This window comes from Euleptes europaea, chromosome 12 (genome assembly GCF_029931775.1).
Source record: "Euleptes europaea isolate rEulEur1 chromosome 12, rEulEur1.hap1, whole genome shotgun sequence".
NCBI classification, from domain to species: domain Eukaryota; kingdom Metazoa; phylum Chordata; class Lepidosauria; order Squamata; family Sphaerodactylidae; genus Euleptes; species Euleptes europaea.
The window spans coordinates 3,753,928-3,776,555 of record NC_079323.1 but is presented as its reverse complement, the minus strand read 5'-3'; the positions used below and the strand labels follow the sequence as shown (position 1 = coordinate 3,776,555).

Here is a 22,628-nt window from a genome sequence, read left to right as displayed (position 1 = left end):
TTGCTGTAATCTATGAAACACAAGCTGATTGTCTTCTGAAATTCTCTCGTATGCTCCAGTAACCAGTGTATATTTGCATTATGATCTCTAGTACCTCTTCCTTTTCTGAAACTAGCTTGAACATCAGGCATTTCTTGTTCCATATATGGTAACAGCCTTTGCTGTAAGGTTTTGAGCATCACTTTACTTGCATGAGAAATTAATGCGATGGTCCCATAGTTGCTGCAATCTTTGATGTCTCCTTTCTTGGGAATTGGAATGTGAATGGATCGACCTTCTGGGGCAACAGAAAACAGCTCGGCTCCATCCTCTATATGACAGCCCTCCAAGTACTTGAAGATGGTTATCAGATCGCCTCTCAGTTATCATATCACCTCTCGGACTCTGCAGAGGAAGGCAGTGGCAAACCACCTCTGCTTCTCACCTCGGAAGAGCCCCTTGCTGGGGTTGCCATAGGTCAGCTTCGATTTGACAGCACTTTAGACACAGAAAGAGGAAACAACTGTGAGCCAGGTTAGTCATGTACCAATGACTCGATGGATGCTCCCCTTGGCTGCAGGGGCTTCCTGCTCTCCACGTGGAGGAAAATCCCTATTTGGATGCAGTCTTAAGAAATTCTTTGTAGAACGTTTGGTCAAAATTCTGCAGTTCCATTGAAAAAGTTAGCTCAAAATATCGTTTAAAGAAGGTGGAGTAAATAAAGCCAGGGCAAATCAAGTTCCTGAAAATTGATTCTGGCTGCAAGAAATTTTAATTTTTTTAAGAGAACTCCGGATACACACCTAAGGAATTCCTGGTCAGAGCTCCGTCACCCCAGGATGACTCAACCCCTGGTCTTCTGCCAGGGATTTCAGAAAGGGCAGGCAGGGAATAGATTAATTTTAGCCTGTGGATGGAAGGCTTTTCCAAGTGCGTGGACTCTGGGGGGTCAGGCGTGTGGACCAGATTCCTGAAATGCTGTGAGGTTGAGTCAAAAGGGGTGTCCAGAGAGATCAGTCTTTCCCAAATTAACTATTCAGGGTCCTTTAGTTGGAGATGCAGGGGTTTGAACCTGGGATCTTCTGCAAGCAAATCACATATGTCGAGCAGCAAGGCCCTTAACAGTTAATCTGCCGTGGAACTCTGATAGATTGGCAAGGATTCGGGGGAAGTTTTCGTTTGATACAGGACTGTTGCCCTGCTGTAACTGAGTGTGTGAACTAGAATACTCCCAATTCTTTTTTCTAAACTGCACCTTGCAAGAGAAAATCGACAGTGATGGACAGGCTTTTCTACCATTACTGATATTCTTTTTGAACGGCCTCTATGCCCTGTTGTTGTCCCTCCAGAGGAACTGGTTGGCCGCTGTGTGAGACAGGATGCTGGACTAAATGAACCACTGGACCATCTAGCTTCTGGTGAGCTTCTGAGAAATCCCAAAGTCCCCAAAACCCAGTATGAAAACCAGCTGGAACACAGGCAGGATGGTGCTGCTGCAGTCGTCCTGTTTGTGGCTTCCTAGAGGCCCCCGGTTGGCCACTGTGTGAACAGACTGCTGGACTTGATGGGCCTGGGTCTGATCCAGCATGGCTTTCTTTATGTTCTTATGGAGGATGCAGCTATCCATGGTTACTAGTCAAAATGGACACTAGTCATGATGCATACCTATTTTCTCCAGGATCAGAGGAGCAGGCCCATTATACCAGGTGCTGTGGGACACAGGCAGGATAATGCTGCAGTCGTCTTGCTTTTGGGCTTCCTGGAGGCACCTGGTTGGCCGCTGTGTGAACAGACTGCTGGACTTGATGGGCCTTGGCCTGATCCAGCAGGGCTTTTCTTATGTTCTTATGTAACTGCTGTAGACCAGAATCAGGAACTGAAGAAGTATTCCACAGATTTTTCAGTTTTTTGGGGGGGGTGTTTGTGTGTTATTTTTATTATTATTATTTAGTGTATTTTTGTGTGGCTTTTCTATCCAGTGAGGCCCCGTAGCTCCTTACACAAAATGTCCTGGGCTGGTGTCTGTCAGGTTAGTCCACGAAGATATCGGCCACAAGTGATGGCAGTGGGCTGGGAGCCAAGGCCCAACAACCCTTAGGTTCTTGCCCTTTGGCTCACGCCCCCAGCCACGCCTGCAGCAGAAGAAAGAGAAAACAAGCAATATGGATCTTACAAGCTGGTGGCCATCTTCTCACAATTCCCCCCTCCTCCTGACTGTGTTGATGTGCGCCGTGCTGAGCACAGCATGGTGACTCAGTACCCTTGACAATGTTCCCTGTCAGCTGTGACTGGCAAGTGGCATCACACAAGCCAGGTTTGGAAGCATCGGAGCAGCAATTGCCAAACCTATGAGGCATCTCGACACAAGACTGTGCGCTTCTGTTTCCCAGATCTGCGAGGTGATGTCACCCCGACGCCCACGACACATACCTATGTGTTTTTTGGGATCTTAGAAAAACATGTTTTCTAGACCAGGGCTTCTTAAACTTTTTTCCACTCGCTACCCCTTTTTGCCCGACAGTGGTTCCCAAACTTTTCGGGCCACCCCCCACCCCACGGTTCCACAAACTCAACCCCAGCGCCCCCTACCCTATCCTATAAAAAGCATTATTCAAAATAGGGGTTTGCATGACTCACTAAAGAAGATAAGAACATTAAAATTTCAAAACAGTCACAATTAATTGCACATCTGTTCAAAATCAAATAAAAACTTTTTAGTTGAAATTTATTCAACAAAACTGATGAACTTGATCCGGTGGCACCAGGTCTTCAAAGTCTGGGAAAAAATTCTGATAGTTTCTACCACATTTGCCAGCACGGTGCCATAGCTTGATCTATTGTAAATTAGTGAACAACACAGTTGAAGGCCCCACCTCTAGCGCCCCCCTGCTGCCCTCTTGCCTCTTAGTGCCCCCCTAGGTAATCCCATCGCCCCCCAGGGGGTGATACTGCCCACTTTGGGAACCACTGTCGCCCGAGATTTTTTTACACGACCCTGGGTATATAGGTATATAAAATAGGCGTGCAAATCAAACATTTACTGATAATAAATCATAAAGAAATTTAGTTTAAAACAATTCTTTGGTATTCATATAATTTTACCATTTACTGTTGCCAATTTTTTTACGACTCCCACATACAATTATGCAACCCCATAAGGGGTCGCAACCCACAGTTTAAGAAGCTTTGTTCTAGACTGGTTGTTGTTGAGTTTTCATTTAAAACCGACCACAAGGCAGTGTATAAGCTTCCAGGTCCCACAGAACTCCTCATCAGGTTAGATGTTCAGTGCAAAAAAAAAGAGGAAGAACAGAGAAACACTTTGTGTTTCTAAAATGAGCAGGAGTCTTGAGAGCTCATGCTAGAATAAAAGGTTCATTCATCCCCACTCCTACACATGAAGCCAACTGGGTGACCTTGGGCTAGTCGCAGCTCTCTTAGAGCTCTCTCAGCCCCACCTCCCTCACAGGGTGTCTGTTGTGGGGAGGGGAAAAGAAGGTGATTGTAAGCAGGTTTGATTCTTCCTTAAGTGGTAGAGAAAGACCAACTCTTCTTCTTCTTCTTCTTCAAGGTGCCACAGTAATCATGTATTTTTGTTGCAGCCAATGCACACAGCTAGAATTCTGGATTTTTGCTTTCTAGTGTAGAAGGACTACAAAAACAAATCAGTGAGTTATAGATCAAATCAATCCTGAACTGACCCTAGAAGTTAAAATGACTAAACTGAGGCTATCGTGTTTTGGTCACATCATGAGACGACAAGAGTCACTGGAAAAGACAGTCATGCTAGGAAAAGTTGAGGGCAGCAGGAAAAGAGGAAGACCCAACAAGAGATGGGTGGACTCAATAAAGGAAGCCACAGCCTTCAATTTGCAAGATCTGAGCAAGGCTGTCAAAGATAGGACATTTTGGAGGACTTTCATTCATAGGGTCGCCATCAGTCGGAAGCGACTTGACGGCACTGAACACACAGTGTAGAAGGGGGAGGGAAGGCAATATGCTATAGCCCCATCTCATCAGATCTGGGAAGCTAAGCAGGGTCGCTACTTGGAAGGGAGACCACCGAGGAAGACTCTGCAGAGGAAGGCAATGGCCAACCACCTCTGCTTCTCACTTGCCTTAAAAACCCCTTGCTGGGGTCACCCTGAAGTCAGCTGTGAGTTGATGGCACTTCGGACAGTGTAGAAGAGTGTAGAAGAGTCCATTCCCTCTGTGATCAGGGCCTGGGTGCTGAATTCGCAACCGAAAAGGCAACGGGCGACCGAGCGGCGTGTATCTCTGACTCCGCAGCGGTCCATAGAGGTTGGGAAATTTCCAGATAATTCAAGTGAAACAGGTGCATTTCTCATTTGGATTTGAAAGTGGCTGACTTCTCCCATTGACCGGGCAATCTTAAACAGGGTTGCACCCGCTGAATTCAATGGATTTAGAATGGTGTAACTGTTTAGGATTATAGTGTTGGGTACCACATTGACTTGGTTCACACAGATTGAAAAATTTATTTCAGCCAGGCAAGGGATCAATTCCCTGAACACATGAAGCTGCCTTCTACTGAATCAGACCCTGGGTCCATCAAAGTCAGTATTGTCTACTCAGACCAGCAGCGGCTCTCCAGGGTCTCAGGCGGAGGTCTGTCACATCACCTACTTGCCTAGTCCCTTGAACTGGAGATGCCGGGGGGTTGAACCTGGGACCTTCTGCAGGCCAAGCAGATGCTCTGCCACTGAGTCACAGCCCCTCCCCCAAATCTAATACTGGTAGCAAGTTTTTTTTTCCTGCCACATTTTTCTCTTGCCTTTCCTTCAAGGAGCTCAGTTTATTATACATGGCTCTCCTCTCTTCCATTTTATCTTTACAACAACCCCGTAAGTTAGTTTGGGCTGAATGACTGGCCCAAGGTCACCCGTGATCTTCTAGCAGACCCTTTGGGGTGAACTATCGGATCCCGATAGTTGGCTATCGGATCCCATGTCTAGAAGATCTGTGGTGTCAAAATAAAGAGCCCATTCCCTTCCAGGCTGGTATAATGTAACTGGGGCATGAAGGTGGTTTAGTGAATTAGGGTAGCATGAAAATGGATCTGGTTTTATACAAAATGTATGACTAATCGGTGGTGTTATGGCAGCTGATAACTTGGTTTTCCGAAGAAAAAAATTACGGCCGTTTCTTGGAATAAAGAACCACATCTCTGCAACAGAAAGGTCAAAGAGTTAAACAGGCAGCTCTTGCTCTGTTTGTATGCGGGGGGAAGAGAAGGTCCCCACTGTTGTGAATAATGATGTGAAACTGGAAATCCATCGGCATGTGGGCTGTCCTTTGCAGCTTTTTAGGCAGAGTCTGGATGTCCATCCGTTAGTAATGCTGATTCTGTGAACTTAGGCAGATCATGAGAGGGAGGGCAGGAAGGGTTGCGCCAGTTTTTGGCTCTCGTGGCCCTTTCTTACACTCCCAGGGAAATGCCGATCGCCACTTTGGTTTCAGGATGCCATTTTCCTCCAGGCCAGATTGGCCAGGGATCCTGGAGGGGTTTTTCCGGCCATCTTCTGGGCATGGAGTAGGGGTCACTGGGTGTGTGTGTGTGTGTGTTGGGGGAAGGTTGTTGTGAATTTCCTGCATTGTGCAGGGGGTTGGACTAGATGACCCCGGTGGTCCCTTCCAACTCTGTGATTCTGTGACAATCCGAGGTTGCTGTTAGAGAGTCGTTGCCCTGAGCTGAATGCTCCCTATCCCAGAGGTAGGCAGATTATGACCCACAGGTCCCATCCGGCCTGTAGGAACCGTCTGGGCCTCTAGTTGCCGACAATTTGTCAGGTCCCTCAGCTCTAGGGTTGCCAGGTCCCTCTTCGCTACCAGTGGGAGGTTTTGGGGGTGGAGCCTGAGGAGGGTGGGGTTTGGGGAGGGGAGGGACTTCAGTGCCATAGAGTCCAATTGCCAAAGCATCCCTTTTCTCCAGGTGAACCGATCTCTATCGGCTGGAGATCTGTTGTAATAGCAGGAGATCTCCATCTAGTACCTGGTGGTTGGCAACCCTGGTCAGTTCCCTGACTGCAGCATCGTCTCATGGGCCAATGCGCCGGAAAATCGGGTGAGGGCTGCACCCACTTTTGGGGGCTTTGTAGTGTGCTCCAGCTTCTACCTCAAAGAAGAGGCCCAGATGTGACCCACACGATTGGAAAAGTTTGCCTGCCCCAGTCTACACAAATCTGGAATTCCGGGCTGTTGGCTCTCTCTGGCGGTTCCCCCTTTGCCGGATATGTTTGTTAAAATATTGCGAAGTCTTCTGTGCCGTGGCTAATTAACCGGCGTTATTCAATGCTCTGCCTTTGAATGGTCTTTCACCACTTTTGAAAGGCTTTGTGGCTTTGCGGGTTTGGCGATTTAATTGGGCTTTCAGCAGCTTTCAGTGGTTTTGCCGTCGGTGCCTTGATACGATGATCTCAGCATCCCGGTGTGTTGATATAAAAAGCGGGGGCTACAAGTAAGGTTGCCAACTTGGTATAGAGAGCCAGCATGGTGTAGTGGTTAAGAGCGGTGGTTTGGAGCGGTGGACTCTAATCTGGAGAACCGGGTTCATTTCCTTACTCTACATGAGCGGCAGACGCTAATCTGGTGAACCGGGTTGGTTTCCCCGCTCCTCCACATGAAGCCAGCTGGGTGACCTTGGGCTAGTCACAGCTCTGTTAGAGCGCTCTCAGCCCCACCTCCCTCACAGGGTGCCTGTTGTGGGGAGGGGAAGGTAATTGTAAGCCAGTTTGAGTCTCCCTTAAGTGGTAGATAAAGTCGGCATATAAAAATCAACTCTTCTTCAACTCTGGGTTGGGAAATTCCTGGAGATTTGGGGATGGAGCCTGGATAGGGTGGAGTTTGAGGAGGGAAGCTCAAAAGGGATGTGATGTCGTAGATTATCCCCCCCCCCCCCAAAAGTATAATCCAAGGGAACTGATCTTTGCAGGTATTCAGCTGTAATTCTGGGAGAACTCCAGGCCTCACCTAAGAGATTGTCAGCCTTGGCTACAAGTACCAGAGAAAGGCTGGTGTTTTCTTGTTGGTCCAGGTGTTAGGATGGGCACATGTATCCTGGTGAACTCACCAGACAAAAAGAGGGGTGGGGACTTAGGGTTGAACTGGTTTTTATGATTCTTAGTTTTTATGCCGTTTTTATGCTTCTGGTTTTTTTATTGGCCGGGCTTTGAATGGCTTTAATGACTTTGTTCCTGTATTGTCATTTTAATTTTTTTAATCCACCCGCAGAAAAAGCATATAAGTAAATAAATAGCGCAACGGCTACAAAGAATGAGTTGCAATCCAAAGCTGATCTCCAGGACACAACTCCCCTCTGATTTCGTTAAGCTATTTACGGTGCAATCCAAAGCAGAGTTAAATCTTCCTACATCCACTGAATTCAATGGGGGTAGAAGGGTATCAAGAGCCCCGTGGCGCAGAGTGGTAAGCTGCAGTACTGCAGTCCAAGCTCCGCTCATGACCTGAGTTCGATCCCAGCGGAAGTTGGTTTCAGGTAGCCGGCTCAAGGTTGACTCAGCCTTCCATCCCACTGAGGTTGGTAAAATGAGGACCCAGCTTGCTGGGGGTAAAGGGAAGATGACTCGGGGAGGCACTGGCAAACAACCCCGTAAACAAAGTCTGCCTCGTAAATGTTGGGATGTGACGTCACCCCATGGGTCAGGAATGACCCGGTGCTTGCACACCTTTACCTTTTACCTTTAGAAGGGTATAACTCCGTTAAGAAGAACAGTTAGTTTTTATATGCTGACTTTCTCTACCACTTAAAGGAGACTCAAACCAGCTTATAATCACCTTCCCCTCACGTGTAGGAGTGGGGAAAGAAATCCAGTTCACCAGATTAGCGTCCGCCACTCTTGTGGAGGAGCAGGGAATCAAACCCGGTTCTCCAGATCCGAGTCAACCACTCCAAACCACCGCTCTTAACCACTACAACCACTACAACCATCCTCAACGGTAGGCCTGGTGGAATAGCTCCATTTTTCTGGCCCTGCGGAAAGCTTTCAGGTCCCACAGAGCCCTGGTCTCATCAGAAAGGGAGTTCCACCAGAATGGGGCCAGGGCAGAGAAAGCCCTGGCCCTGGTCGAGGTCAGCCTAACGCTCTTTGGGCCGGGGACCACTAAAAGATTGTTGTTTGAAGAACATCATGTTCTCTGGGGGGTGATAAAAAGAAGACTACAGTCATGTCATATTAGATGTCACAGTGGTAGCCCGGAGAGAACAAAGCGTCTCGGTGCTCCTTGCCAGAGAGGAGGGGAAAAGATCCAACAGTTAACCGAGTTGGCATTTTGTCGTGGAAATAATTGAGTTCCTGGAAAAGCATTTTATTTATAAAGATTTTGCTCGGGCCCTGCCAGGGTAGGAGTCTGTGACTTTTGGGCTTCCCTTCGGTGGATCCTGTCATTGTCAAAACTGAGGCAAAAGGGGTCCCTCGCTATGATTCTGTCCTCTCCTTGGGACAGTGAAGAAAGCGGACAGGAAAAATGTGGATTCATTTGGAATGTGGAGTTGTTGGAGAGTTTTATGGTTACTGTGGATGACCAAAAAGACAAGTCAGGGGGTTCTAGATCAAATCAAGCCTGAACTCTCCCACCAACTTGGAAAGCTTTAAGAGGGGAGCAGACATATTCATGGAGGAGAGGGCTATCCATGGCTACTAGTCAAAATGGATACTAGTCATGATGCAGACCTATTCTCTCCAGGATCAGAGGAGCAGGCCTATTATATTAGGTGCTGTGGAACATGGGCAGGATGGTGCTGCTGCACACACCCCCGCAAGCATCTGTGCCCCTTCTTGGCTGTTTGAGCGCTGGGTGCAGGATTCTGGCAGGGATGTTTAAACTGAGGTGGAGGACTTATCAGGGGCTGCTAGGTTTGAATCCAAGGCCACCTTAGAGACCAACAATATTTTTGGGGTACTAACTTTTGAGGTGGTGGAATTCTAATCTGGAGAACTGGGTTCGATTCCCCACTCCTCCACATGAAGAAGAAGAAGAGTAGGTTTTTATATGCTGACTTTCTCTACCACTTAAGGAAGAATCAAACCAGCTTACAATCACCTTCCCTTCCCCTCCCCACAACAGAAACCCTGTGAGGTAGGTGGGGCTGAGAGAGCTGTGACTGGGCTGTGACTAGCCCAAGGTTACCCAGCTGGCTTCATGTGTAGGAGTGGGGAAACCAACCCGGTTCACCAGATTAGAGTCTGCCGCTCATGTGTAGGATTGGGGAATCAAACCCGGTTCTCCAGATTAGAGTCCACCACTCCAAACTACTGCTCTTAACCACTACACCACGCTGGCTCTAAGCCTGCTGGGTGACCTTGGGCCAGTCATGGTTCTCTCTGAACTGTCTCAGCCCACGTGAAGGCAGGCAGTGGCAAACCACCACCGAACATCTCTTGCCTTGAAACCCCACAGGGTCACCATGAGTCAGCTGCGACTTGACCACGCTTTATACACACATAAGCTTTTGAGAGTCAAAGGTTCCTTCGTCAGACAGGAACCTCCATTCTTACCTGTAATGGACAAAGGGAGTGTAGATTCTCAACAGTTTCTACCCCAAAATATCTTGTTGGTCTTTAAGGTGCTACTGGACCATCTCTTCTACTTCAGACCAGCACAGCTACCCTCGGAAACACATGAAGCTACCTTCTACTGAACCAGACCCTTGGCCCATTGAAGTCAGTATTGTCTACTCAGACTGGCAGCAGCTGTCCAGGGTCTCAGGCAGAAAAGGGTCTTTCACATCACCTACTTGCCTAGTCCCTTTAACTGGAGATGCTGGGGATTGAACCTAGGACCTTCTGCACGCCAAGCAGATGCTCTACCACTGAGCCACGGCCCCTCTCCTCAAAATGATGTCACTCTGCTGGAGTTCTCAGGTGACTTCCCTTCTTCTTGCACACAGAGCTGCCTTATATCAAATCAGACCATTGGTCCATCAAGGCCAGTATTGCCTACTCAGACCAGCAGTGACCGGAGTCTCAGGCAGAGGTCTTTCATACCACCTACCTCCTAACCCTTTAATCTGGAGATGCCGGGGATTGAACCTGGGACCTTATGCATGTCATGCAAATTCTCTACCACTGAGCCACAGCCCCTCTTAAGGTCAGGGTCATGACACAGAATCATTGAATCACAGAGTTGGAAGGGGCCATAGAAGCCATCTAGTCCAGCCCCCCGCTCAATGCAGGATCAGCCTAGAGCATCCATGACAAGTGGTCGTCCAGCTGCTCCTTAAAGACTGCCAGTGAGGGGGGGGTCTCACCCCCCCCCCAGGCGGCCAGTTCCATTGCTGAACAATGGAACAACATGGAGGTCTCTCTTCAAAATCCAGCTGGTGCTTTTCAATCTTGCCCTTCCTGCGCTCCCACACAGGGCACTATTTTGGGACAACTCGGCTGTGCCCCCGCACAGAGCCCTCCTCCCTGCCCCCACTTTCTAAAAAACCCAACTGTGCTGCGAAGCAGGCAGAGGGGCATATCTGGATTGCAGTTGGCGGCCAGGCCTTTGTGCTGGGTGTGCAATTTCTCGCTGCGAGAGAATAGCCCCGCTCTTTCTATTTTTGGTAAAATGCAGTCAAGAGTGGAAATGCAAACAAATTCTGGAGAGTGAGAAATGATATCTTTTGCGTCCAGTTTCCACCTCCGCAGCTCACAGTGACACACTGATGCGGACCCTGGCATCTTAGACCCTGGTGTACCTCACCTGGGCAGAATCCTACCCGTCTTCCAACATCAGATGTCAAACCCAAGAGAGAGAAAAGTCTTTTCACTGCTCAGTAAATAGCTATTCATGGAGGACAGATCTGCCTGTGACTGTCAATTAAGATGGCTAAAAATTGAATTTGCGTGCTCAGAGTATGGGGGTGCTTCTCAGTGCCGGTGTGGTGTAGTAGTTAAAGACAAGGATCTGGGAGACCCAGGTTCGAATCCCCGCTCTGCCATTGATGACCTGGGACTAGCCACTTCCTTTCAGCTTAACCTCCTTCACTGGGTTGTTGTGAGGGTACGGTGAAGAAACGGGGAATCTTGTACACCAGGCAGAGTTCCTTGAAGGAGGGGAGAGATTAAAATGTGATAGGTACTGGGGGGAAAGGTAGTGTGGTGTAGTGCTCAGACTCAGATCTGAGAGATCCAGGCTTAGCACATTCTGCCATGAACTTCTCAGGGTGACCCTGGGCCAGTTACTCTCTCTTTCAGCCTCACTTAGCCTCACAGGGTTGTTTTGAACGCTTAGTGCTGTTTAGCTTGGAAAGAAGTCTGTTAAAGGGAGACATGATAGAAGTCTATAAAATTATGCATGGCATGGAGAGAATGGACAGGGAGAAGCTTTTCTCCCTCTCTCATAACACCAGAACGTGGGGTCATCTGCTGAAGCTGGAGGGTGAGAGATTCAAAACGGATAAAAGGAAGTGTTTCTTCACACAACGCATAGTTAAACTGTGGAACTCCCTGCCCCAGGATGTGGTGATGGCTGCCAACTTGGAAGGCTTTGAGAGGGGAGTAGACATGTTCATGGAGGAGAGGGGTATTCCTGGCTACTAGTCAAAATGGATACTAGTCATGATGCATACCTGTTCTGTCCAGGATCAGAGGAGCAGGCCTGTTATATTAGGTGCTGTGGAGCACAGGCAGGATGATGCTGCCGCAGTCGTCTTTTTTGTGGGCTTCCTAGAGGCCCCTGGTTGGCCCCTGTGTGAACAGACTGCTGGACTCGATGGGCCTGGGTCTGATCCAGCAGGGCTTTTCTTATGTTCTTATGTGGATAGGGCTATCCATGGCCAAAATGGATACTGGTCATGCTGCATACCTATTCTCTCTAGTATCAGAGGAGCATGCCTATTATTTTGGGTGTGGTGGAATCCAGGCAAGAGAATGGTGCTGCAGTCGTCTTGGTTGTGGGCTTCCTAGCAGCACCTGGTTGGCCACTGTGTGAACAGACTGCTGGACTTGATGGGCCTTGGTCTGATCCAGCAGGGCTTTTCTTATGTTCTTATGGGAAGACAAAATGAGGGAGATTAATCTATGCTGCTCTGAGCAACTTAGAGGAATTTTGGGATAAAAATACACTAGTTCTCAGCCACGGCACCAAAGCTCTCTCCCCAGGGAGATTTGCCTGTCCCTTCTGTTGCCGGCTTCCACCAGTGGGTGAAGACTTCATTGTTTCGTTTGGCGTTCCCTCGATGATCCTTCCTTCCTAACCAATGTTTAAATTGCTGTTTTTCTGTTTGGGGTATATATATTTTTAACTGTCTTTAATAGTTTTCACGTGTGCCTTTAGGAGGATATATAAACTTTTTTTACAAATCTGCTTGATCAATCAGGGAAACCTTTCTTTTATCCTGCGAGGGATTTTTTAATAGATCATACCGATGAGCTTTGGACTCCACGTTGTAAAAACAATCGGAAGCCAGAAGCGTCAGTGTTTTAAACTCGTGGGCCACGCAGTTGAGAGGAGAGGGCGCCTGAAGAGGTTTGCGAAAAAGGCATCTGTGCCTTTTCTTTTGCTTGCTCTTCCGGCTGCTGCCCACCTAAAAGCCGTGTGCGACAGAAAGAGAGGGCGTTTGCATTGTGTTCCAGCTCTCCCCCCCACCCCGCACCGCTCCCCAAGCAGTTCTGGTATATTGCAAGGGATTTGGGCTTCTGCTGATAAAACAGCATGTTCTCTAACCTGAGCCAACGCTGTCATCACGGTGATGGGCATCCCAGTGTTTGAGTGGTTTGTTTATAAGGCTGGGATGATCATATCGTCTGGCAGGGGCTACTAGCGTTGCCAAGGAAGATCGGCTCAGGGGGCTCTCAAGAACAACTTCTGAACCATACAGGGCAATCATAGATTAGAGTCATAGAATCGTAGAGTTGGAAGGGACCACCAGGGTCATCTAGTCAACCCCCTGCACAATGCAGGAAATTCACAACCACCTCCCACACACACACACACCCAGTGACCCCTACTCCATGCCCAGAAGATGGCCTCGATGCCCTCCCTCTCATGCTCTGCCTAAGGTCACAGAATCAGCATTGCTGACAGATGGCCACCTAGCCTCTGCTTAAAAACCTCCAGGGAAGGAGAGCTTACCACCTCCTGAGGAAGCCTGTTCCACTGAGGAACAGCTCTGTTAGAAAATTCTTCCTAAGGAGATGGAAACTCTCTTGATTTAATTTCAACTCGGTGGTTCTGGTCCGAACTTTTTTATTTATTATAAGATCGACAGCCCACCTTTCTGGAAGATTTGAGACCTATGTTTCCTAGCTGAATGGGTATTCGAACCCAAGCCACACAGCACTTTATAACTGGCTGGATTTCCTTGCAGTCAATATAGGAAGAAGAAATCCCTTTCTCTGGGGATGAAATGGCCACCTTTGTTTCCCCATTCCTACACACGAAGCCAGCTGGGTGACCTTGGGCTAGTCACAGGTCTGTTAGAGCTCTCAGCCCCACCTACCTCACAGGGTGTCTGTTGTGGGGAGGGGAAGGGAAGGTGACTGTAAGCTGGTTTGATTCTCCTTTAAGTGGTAGAGAAAGTCAGCATATAGAAACCAACTCCTCCTCCTCCTCCTCCTCCTCCTCCTCTTCTTCTTCTTCTTCTTCTTCTTCTTCCCTCTGCATTTTCTGAACAGCCTGAAATGGCAGTATGGTACTCTTGGGGAAGGGATTTGAGTGGTATTTAGTTCCCCCAGATTTAGTGGTCTTTGCCAAGCATTTATTGCCAGGGACTGGAAATGAGCAGGCCCCTCCCTCCCTCTTGCTTTTTCTGACAGTTTAATCCCACACTGAATTGATCCCCTATTACTCACTAGCTCAATTAAGAGTGAGCCATTTGTCACTTAATTTCAAAGATAAACAGCCGAGGCACATGTTCTTGGCTATTGAGGGTGGCAGAGGTCGTCACCTAGGTGAAGCTGATCATAGAATCATAGAGTTGGAAGGGACCACCAGGGTCATCTAGTCCAACCTCCTGCACAATGCAGGAAATTCACAACCACCCCCCCACACCCCCAGTGACCCCTACTCCATGCCCAGAAGATGGCCACAATGCCCTCCCTCTCATGCTCTGCCTAAGGTCACAGAATCAGCATTGCTGACAGATGGCCACCTAGCCTCTGCTTAAAAACCTCCAGGGAAGGAGAGCTCACCACCTCCCGAGGAAGCCTGTTCCACTGAGGAACTGGGTGTGTGGGGGGGAGGTAGCCTGATCTTGTCCAATCTTGGAAGCTAAGCAGGATTAGCGTGGTGTAGTGGTTAAGAACAGTGGTTTGGAGCAGTGGACTCTGATCTGGAGAACCAGGTTTGATTCTCCACTCCTCCACATGAGCGGCAGATGCTAATCTGATGAACCAGGTTGGTTCCCCCACTCCTACACATGAAGCCAGCTGGGTGACCTTCGGCTAGTCACAGCTCTCTGAGCCCCACCTACCTCACAGGGTGTCTGTTGTGGGGAGGGGAAGGGAAGGTGACTGTAAGCTGTTTGATTCTGCCTTAAGTAGTAGAGAAAGTCAGCATATAAAACCAACTTTTCTACTTCTTCTTAGCCCTTGCACGGGAGGCCACCAAAGAAGTCCAGGGTTGGTACGCAGAGGCAGGCAATGGCAAACCACCTCTGTCTCTTGACCTGATCTGGATGGCCCAGGCTAGCCCGATCTTGGAAGCTAATAGGGTCGGCTTCTGTTTGCACTTGGATGGGAGACTGCAAAGGAAGTCCAGGGTTGCTCTGCAGAGGCAGGCAATGACAATCCACCCCTGTATGTCTCTTGCTTTGAATACGGGGTCACCCTAACTCGCCTGTGACTCAATGGCACTTTCCATGATAACATAAGAAAAGGCCTTTAGTCTGGCCCTGGTTGCGGCAAAGAGAGACTGGGGGTGGGGAGAGAGACGGGAAGCCTGGGAACCATTCTCCAAGGCATAAATCCTAGATCCAATCTGGTTTCTTGGAGAGGTTTATTCTTAGAGCCCGTCTGGCGGCGTCTTGATTTCACGGTCCTGCTCCGTTCCATAACGGATTGTGGCACGTGTTTGTGATTTTGGGAAGAGTTCTGTTTGGTTGCCCTTACTGCATGTTTTGGAAAATAAACAAAGGTGCAAAGGGACGGTGGGGGGGGGCAGTCTTGGAGGAGCGAGACGGATTTTAAAGGGGCATACGGGACGGCTCAAAGATGGCTCTGCCGAGTAAGTGGCAAAAAAGATATTTTCCGTGATTTTGAAGCAAAGAGAGAGAGAGAGAGAGAGAGAGAGAGAGAGAGAGAGAGAGAGAGAGAGAGAGAGAGAGAGAGAGAGAGAGAGAGAGAGAGAAAGAAAGAAAGAAAGAAAGAAAGAAAGAAAGAAAGAAAGAAAGAAAGAAAGAAAGAAAGAAAGAAAGAAAGAAAGAAAGAAAGCGTGACTCTTCCAGGACGGATTATGTCAGTGCCACGAATTCTCTGGGTGTCTTGGCCACATCTCTTGACTTCAGGAAGTAGGGTTGCCAGCTCCAGGTTGGGAAATGCCTGGAGATTTGGGGATGGAGCTTAAGAAGGGTGGGTTTTGGGGAGGGAAGGGGCCTCATTAGGGCATAACGCCAGAGACTCCACCTTCCAAAGCAGCCATTTGCTCCAGGGGATCTCCAGGCTCCACCTGAAGGTTGGCAACCCTCTCCGGAAGGCACATTAATTGTTTACTGCTATTGCTTTTGTAGTATACAAATTGCTGGACTGTCTTCATCTCATTCACCCTTATCCAGAGGCGGGGAGGGGGTTTCTCGGTGTTCCCATTTTGCAGATGGCACCTTCCTGTGTCGGCTTAAGCAGGTCTCCTTACAATCCTACTCGGGTCTGTTCAATGAGGCATACTGTCAGGAAAGATCCCACCTTTGTAGTCCACAAAGCTGTCAAGGAATCGTCTGTGTGTGTTGAACTTTTAATTTGTGCCACCAAGCGAGCAGGGGAAGTGGCTGAAAAAAGATGTCAGGCCTCAGCAATGCCCCTTCCATTCTGATCCAAGGCCATCTAGCTGGCTTTTCCAACCCGTGTTTGATTTACGCATTTGGACGCCAGTTCTCAAAGTCTTTACGCATTTGGACGCCAGTTCTCAAAGTCTTGTCTCTCTCTTGCAGGACATGCGGAAACATGTCACTCTGACCCTCCTGGACACGGAGCAGTCGTACGTGGAGTCGCTTCGAACCCTGATGCAGGTAACTGACCTTTGCTGGAATGGAGGCAGGGGATGGCATAGCTTACATGCCCAAATCGGTCTTAAATCTAATATTGTTTGTTGCATTTTTGGCCAAAGGCCAGTTCCCAGAACAATGTGTATCAGATATAAAAACCAATACAAATATAATTTAAAATATAACCGAAGAAAGTATGCTTGGGGAGGGGGATTTCAACATGGGCTGCATCCAGGCATGATAGAGGAGTGATCAGTGTTATTGTGTCTGTGTGTGGGTAACTTTTATGTTCTTCACACAGTAACTTGTACGAGCAGCTTCCCTGGTTGTGTATGGTGCTCAGAACAATGTCTAGTCCCCACAGGGAGGGAAGGGGCTCAGTGGTATGGCACTTACCTGCTCGGTATGCAGAAGGTCCCAGATTCAATCCTGGGCATCACACTTTTGTTTGTTTGTTGAATTTAAAATGATTACCGAGAAGGTCGTGTGAAAGATGTAAACCTGAGATACTGGAGAGCAGCTGCCAGTCAGAGTAGGCAGTACTGACCTTGTTAGGCCGGTAGAAAAGAACAAAGCGGCTCCAGCCAACTGTGCAATGGGCACAGGAAAATAAACTGCTGAACCAATGATGATAAAATATGTTATTGGCCATTTATGCAGGGTCCATTCTGCTCCTCGCTCAGTGCAGATTTTTTAAATCCGACCTCTGAAATGACTATTCACGGTCCCCATGCAAGAGGAGAAAGTCAAACAAATTCCACACACACCTCCACTCGCCTGCTCCTTCGTTTGCATAGCCGTTAGCAATAGTCTTTTGTATAGCTAAGCCTCGGTTGGGATTCTGCATGCTTCCTTCAGTGAATGCTTCGATGCGGGGGTGGAGCAAATGCAAAAAGTCACATTAAAGGGGCTCTTGGAATGATGGTTCAGCTTGAAGAAATGGAAAAAAAAAAGCGGGGCAATTCAGCCTGAAAGGCGCTGCTAATTACCAAGCATAAACTGCCATTGTGTCTTTAACATTGTAAATCCATCAAAGGTACATGTATCAACTCCTCTAGGAAGTTTCAGAAATTACAAGTATCCCACAAATGTGAAACTTAACACAAATATACAAATTGTATGAACAATGCAAACTATGGACGAGAGACGCAATGTTATAATAATGATGGGAAAGTAGAACGGGAAAGACAACGGAAGGCGCTATCTTTACATTTCAAATGTCTTCATCAAGTCTGTCCTCATACACAGTCCTTTGTTTGGCAGTTTATTTTCCTGTGCCCATTACACAGTTGGCTAGTGACACTTTGTTTTTGGCTTTTCGATTGCTGCTGTATAACCCTTTTTCTGTGTGACTAGACCAGTAGAAAAGAGCAAGGTCGTTTATGCAGGGTCGATTCTGCCCCTCGCTGAATGCTGATTTTTTAAAATCCGACCTTTAAAATGACTATTCATGGTCCCGATGCGAGCGGAGAAAGTTGAACAAATTCCAACACACACACACACACACACTCACCCTGGAAAAAAATTCTGATAGTTTCCACCAAATTTGCCAGCATGGGGCCATAGCTTGATCTGTTGTAAATTAGTGAACAACACAGTTGAAGGGGCCCACCTCCAGCACCCCCTGCTGCCCCCTTGCCTCTTAGTGCCCCCCTAGGTAATCCCACCGCCCCGCAGGGGGTGGTACTGCCCACTTTGGGAACCACTGGTTCACACGGTCGATGGTCTGACTCGGTGTACAGCAGCCACCCGTTTTACAAAATGCAATTGAACGGTTCTGTTTGCTCTCCGGTCGAGCGTTCAGAGCTTTACCAGGGCAACTGAAATCCGCCTGTGTCTCTCTGGCAACTGCATCACATTGCCGCGCGCTGCAGGAGTCAGGAGGGAGACACTGGGGCTGAGCATGACAGAGCGCAAGATGGAGATGTCAGAGAACCGTGTGCTCAGGATTCGGGCTCCCCCACACCCAGAAAAGGCGGGGGCGTTTCTGTCAGTCAAGAACGCCTGTCTTTTGTCGGGCCGAATCACAAGGACTCCCATGTGTTCCTCTGCTCTCTTTGCAGCTCTCTTTGCAGCAAGGAGATCGCAGAGTCATATATACCAAGTGTGCAGTCGAGTGGCATGTCTCCCCTTCTGATTGTCCAGCTGGTTCTGAGGAATCTTCCTCGACACAAAGGAAGGGGCTGTAGGGAGGGGCTGTGGCTCAGTGGTAGAGCATCTGCTTGGCATGCAGAGGGTCCCGGGTTCAATCCCCGGCAACTCCAGTTAAAGGGACTGGGCAAGTAGGTGCGCACACCAAAACCTGCAAGCGGCCAATCTGGGATAAGAAGCCTGCCTACTTGGTTTGTTTGCCAAATATGAACTTGCAAGAGAAATTGACTTTGGGAAGATCATTCATGATTTTTGCAAGAAAAGGCCAGAAAGACAGAGCTTTAAAATGAACGGGTCTGTTTATAAAATGATTGCAGCCACGTGGATCCGTTCAGACACGAAAAAACCAAAACGTCAACAGGATATCACAGAATTAAAGAACAGACTTTTCTTTCATGTATGCATGCATGGGATAGGATTGTGGTTTGAGTGGGGGAGGGGTCCATATTTAGGGTTGCCAACCTCCAGGTACTAGCTGGAGACCTCCTGCTATTACAACTGATCTCCAGCCGATAGAGATCAGTCCCCCCCGCTTTGGCCATTGGACTCTATGGCATTGAAGTCCCTCCCCTCCCCAAACCCTGCCCTTCTCAGCCTCCTCCCCAAAAACCTCCCACCGGTGGCAAAGAAGGACCTGGCAATCCTATCCCTCTTAAAAGTTTATTCTTCTCCCCCGCCCCAACAATGCATGTACCCTGGGGGTTCTACCCGTTGACTCACAGTCCTTCTTTTAAATTTCTTTCTGAGCACACAAAACGCAAATACCATAGGGGAAATTTTTGTTGTTCCTTGATACCAAGGTTGCTTAAGGGCCGTGCAGATCAGTTTCTAGCAAAGGCCGCTGCTTCACTTACAACTCTTTTGCTGTCCATAAAATGCAGCTTGTGGGTTCATGCTGCCTCAGTTTGCCTAGGGGCTGTGCAGTGAAGGCTGAACAGGTTTAACCCTTCAACCTCTGCTCATCTTTGCTATTTGAAACTGAGTTCCCTGCTTTGCTATTTGCATGTTAAAGAGATAGAGAGGAAAATGTGTGTGCTTAAAGGTCACGCCTTTTCATCTCCAGCTCCTCTTTATTTTCTGATCTTTTCTGGGGAGGGGCTGTGGCTCAGTGGTAGAACATCTGCTTGGCATGCAGAAGGTTCCAGGTTCAATCCCCGGCATCTCCAGTTATAGGGACTAGGCAAGTAGGTGATGGGAAAGACCGCTGCCTGAGACCCTGGAGAGCCGCTGCCAGTCTGAGTAGACAATACTGACTTTAATGGACCAAGGATCTGATTCAGTATAAGGCAGCTTCATGTGTTCGTGTGTTCTTTGTGCCCTGGTTTGTTCCTTCTTCATTTCTCAGTTTCTCATCCTGTAGGAATCAATGGTCAGTTCTCACAATGGCAAGATGTGAGCAGTGGGGGGCCTCAGGGATCTGTGTTGGGACCGGTGCTTTTCAACCTGTTCATCAATGACCTGGAGTTGGGGTTAAACAGTGAAGTAACCAAGTTTGCAGTTGACACCAAATTATTTAGGGTGGTTAAAACAAAATCGGACTGTGAAGAGCTCCAGAAGGATCTCTGCATACTGAAAGAATGGGCATTAAAATGGCAAATGAGATTCAATGTGAGTAAGTGTAAAGTGATGCATATTGGGGCGAAAAATCCCAACTTCACATATACACTGATGGGATCTGTGCTGGCAGTGACAGACCGAGAAAGGGATCTTGGCGTGGTAGTGGATAGCTCAGTAAAGATGTCAACCCAGTGTGCGGCTGCTGTAAAAAGGCAAATTCTATGCTGGCCATAATTAGACGAGGAATAGAAAATAAAACTGCTTGTCAGCAGCAGCTCATCGACATTTCTGAAGGACAACCTTCTTTTAGTCCACCTCTGCTGCTCAGACTGTAACTAATTCTGTGATCCTCTCCCGCCTGGACTATTGCAGCGGGTTTTTCCCTCCTCCTTCCAATTCCTCGTCTCCGTCAGCTGAGATCTCTTTGTTCTGCAGCTTGTCGTATTCCTCAGCTTCACTATCCGTCCCCCTTTGCTTTTCCCCTCATGTTCGCCAGCATCTGAACTGGCGATAACTATCTAGGTCTAGCCCCATGTGGACTTCTTGCTGTGTTGGCACTTTGCGATAAATAAGTGGGTTTTGGGTTGCAGTTTGGGCACTCGGTCTCTAAAAGGTTCGCCATCACTGATCGAGGAAAGAGATTGTGAGGCCGTAGCTCGAGGAAAAGCATCCCCATTGGCATTCAGCAATCCAGGCCAAAGGTCCGTCACATCCAGCTTCCTGTTTCCCACAGTGGTGTTCCAGATTGCTCTGGGAAGCCCAGAAGAAGGGTATGAAAGAACATGAGAAAGGCCCTGCTGGATCAGGCCAAGGCCCATCAAGTCCAGCAGTCTGTTCACACCGTGGCCAACCAGGTGCCTCTGGGAAGCCCACAAACAAGACGACTGCAGCAGCACCGTCCTGCCTGTGTTCTTCAGCACCTAGTATAATAGGCATGCTCCTCTGATCCTGGAGAGAACAGGGATGCATCATGACTAGTATCCATTTTTACTAGTAGCCATGGATAGCCCTGTCCTCCATGAACAGGTCCACTCCCCTCTTCAAGCCTTCCAAGTTGGCAGCCATCACCACAGCCTGGGGCAGGGAGTTCCACCATTTAACCATGTGTTGTGTGAAGAAACGCTTCCTTTTATCTGTTTTGAATGCTGCTCCAGCAGTCTTGCTTGTGAGCTTCCAGGAGGCACCTGGTTGGCCACTGAGTGAACAGACTGCTGGACTTGATGGGCCTGGGTCTGATCCAGCAGGGCCTTTCTTATGTTCTTATGGAGGATGCAGCTATCCATGGTTACTAGTCAAAATGGACACTAGTCGTGCTGCATACCTATTCTCTTTAGTATCAGAGGAGCATGCCTATTATATTAGGTGCTGTGGAGCACAGGCAGGATAACGCTGCTGCAGTCGTCTTGCTTGTGGGCTTCCTAGAGGCACCTGGTTGGCCACCGTGTGAACAGACTGCTGGACCTGATGGGCCTTGGTCTGATCCACCATGGCCTTTCCTATGTTCTTGCTGCTTTGGAGGAAGCCGCTCTAGGGCAGTGCCGACCCCCGGTGCTGCCGGCACCCGTGGGTTTAAGCCAGTGGCCGCTTCCCAGCCCTTCACCAAAGAACAATGTAAGGTTAATAGCAGAGGAGAAAGAGAGCTGAGAGATTCCCCCCCCCCCCAAAGCCCAGAGCGGCTTCTCCCGTTCACTTTGAAGGACAGGAAGGCTAATGAAAATTTGGAAACGTATAATTTGAGGCAGTGGAATTCCTGGAAACGCTCCTGACTTATTCACTCATGCCGTCCTTGGAGAGAAATGGCATGGAAACACATGCAGTGAATGACAAGCACGGCTGTGTTGAGAGAGAGAGAGATGCAATCCACAACATGGAAAATTACCCCTAGTTCTGAGTATTTGGCAGGTGCGAGCAGAAGCCGTTCAGAAAATACTGAGCTGGTTCACACATCCCTGCACTCATCACTTGATGCTTCTGCACTCGAATGTGTGAATGGCCTCCATGGGAAAACCCTGGGTTGGGTCCTACTGGCTTTTCTGCTGGCACAAGAGGAAGGCCTGCGTGGTGTAGTGGTTATGAGTGGTGGTTTGGAGCGGTGGACTCTGATCTGGAGAACTGGGTTGGTTTCCCCACTCCTCCACATAAATCCAGCTGGATGACCTTGGGCTAGTCACACTGGTTCAGCCCCACTTACTTCACAGGGTGTCTGTTGTGGGGAGGGGAAGGGAAGGTGATTGTAAGCTGATTTGATTCTGCCTACAATGGTAGAGCAAGTCGGCATATAAAACCCAACTCTTCTTCTTCTTCTTTCGGCTCCCATGAAGGCTAGGGGGGCAGTGGAGAGGGGAATCGCATGCGATCTCCCCTGTCCTCCCTCTTCCGTTAGCGGAAAAGTTGGTGGGATCCCTCTCATCAGATGTTAAACTCACGTGGACAGTTGTTTCTTTGTATGTTTGTTTACAAAACTTGTGTCCTGCCTTTCTGCCCTTGGAAGGGCCACCAACGTGGTGAACAGTTTAAAACATACATGATCAAGTCACATGATAGAACAATTAAAATGAACTCCCCATCCCAAACACACATCATTAAGATATATCGCGATAGGTAATTGTGTTAGTCTGTCTGTAGCAGTAGAAAAGAGCAAGAGTCCAGTAGCACCTTAAAGAATAACAAAATTCCTGGCAGGGTGCGAGCTTTCATGAGCCACAGCTCACTTCTTCAGATACAGCTAGAACCCAGCAAGATTGGGGCCAGAATTTGATGGCGCACTGGGGCAGAC

At 48.5% G+C, this 22,628-nt stretch overlaps 1 protein-coding gene across 1 annotated transcript in view; it reads left to right on the top strand.

The window, feature by feature from the left end:
* ARHGEF17 (Rho guanine nucleotide exchange factor 17) overlaps window positions 1–22,628 on the top strand; it is a 161,763-nt gene that overhangs the window by 99,338 nt on the left and 39,797 nt on the right. Inside the window, exon 2 of the mRNA XM_056858830.1 lies at window positions 16,091–16,168. Within this exon, the coding sequence (XP_056714808.1) occupies window positions 16,091–16,168 (78 nt within the window). The remainder of the gene's footprint in view (window positions 1–16,090; window positions 16,169–22,628) is intronic.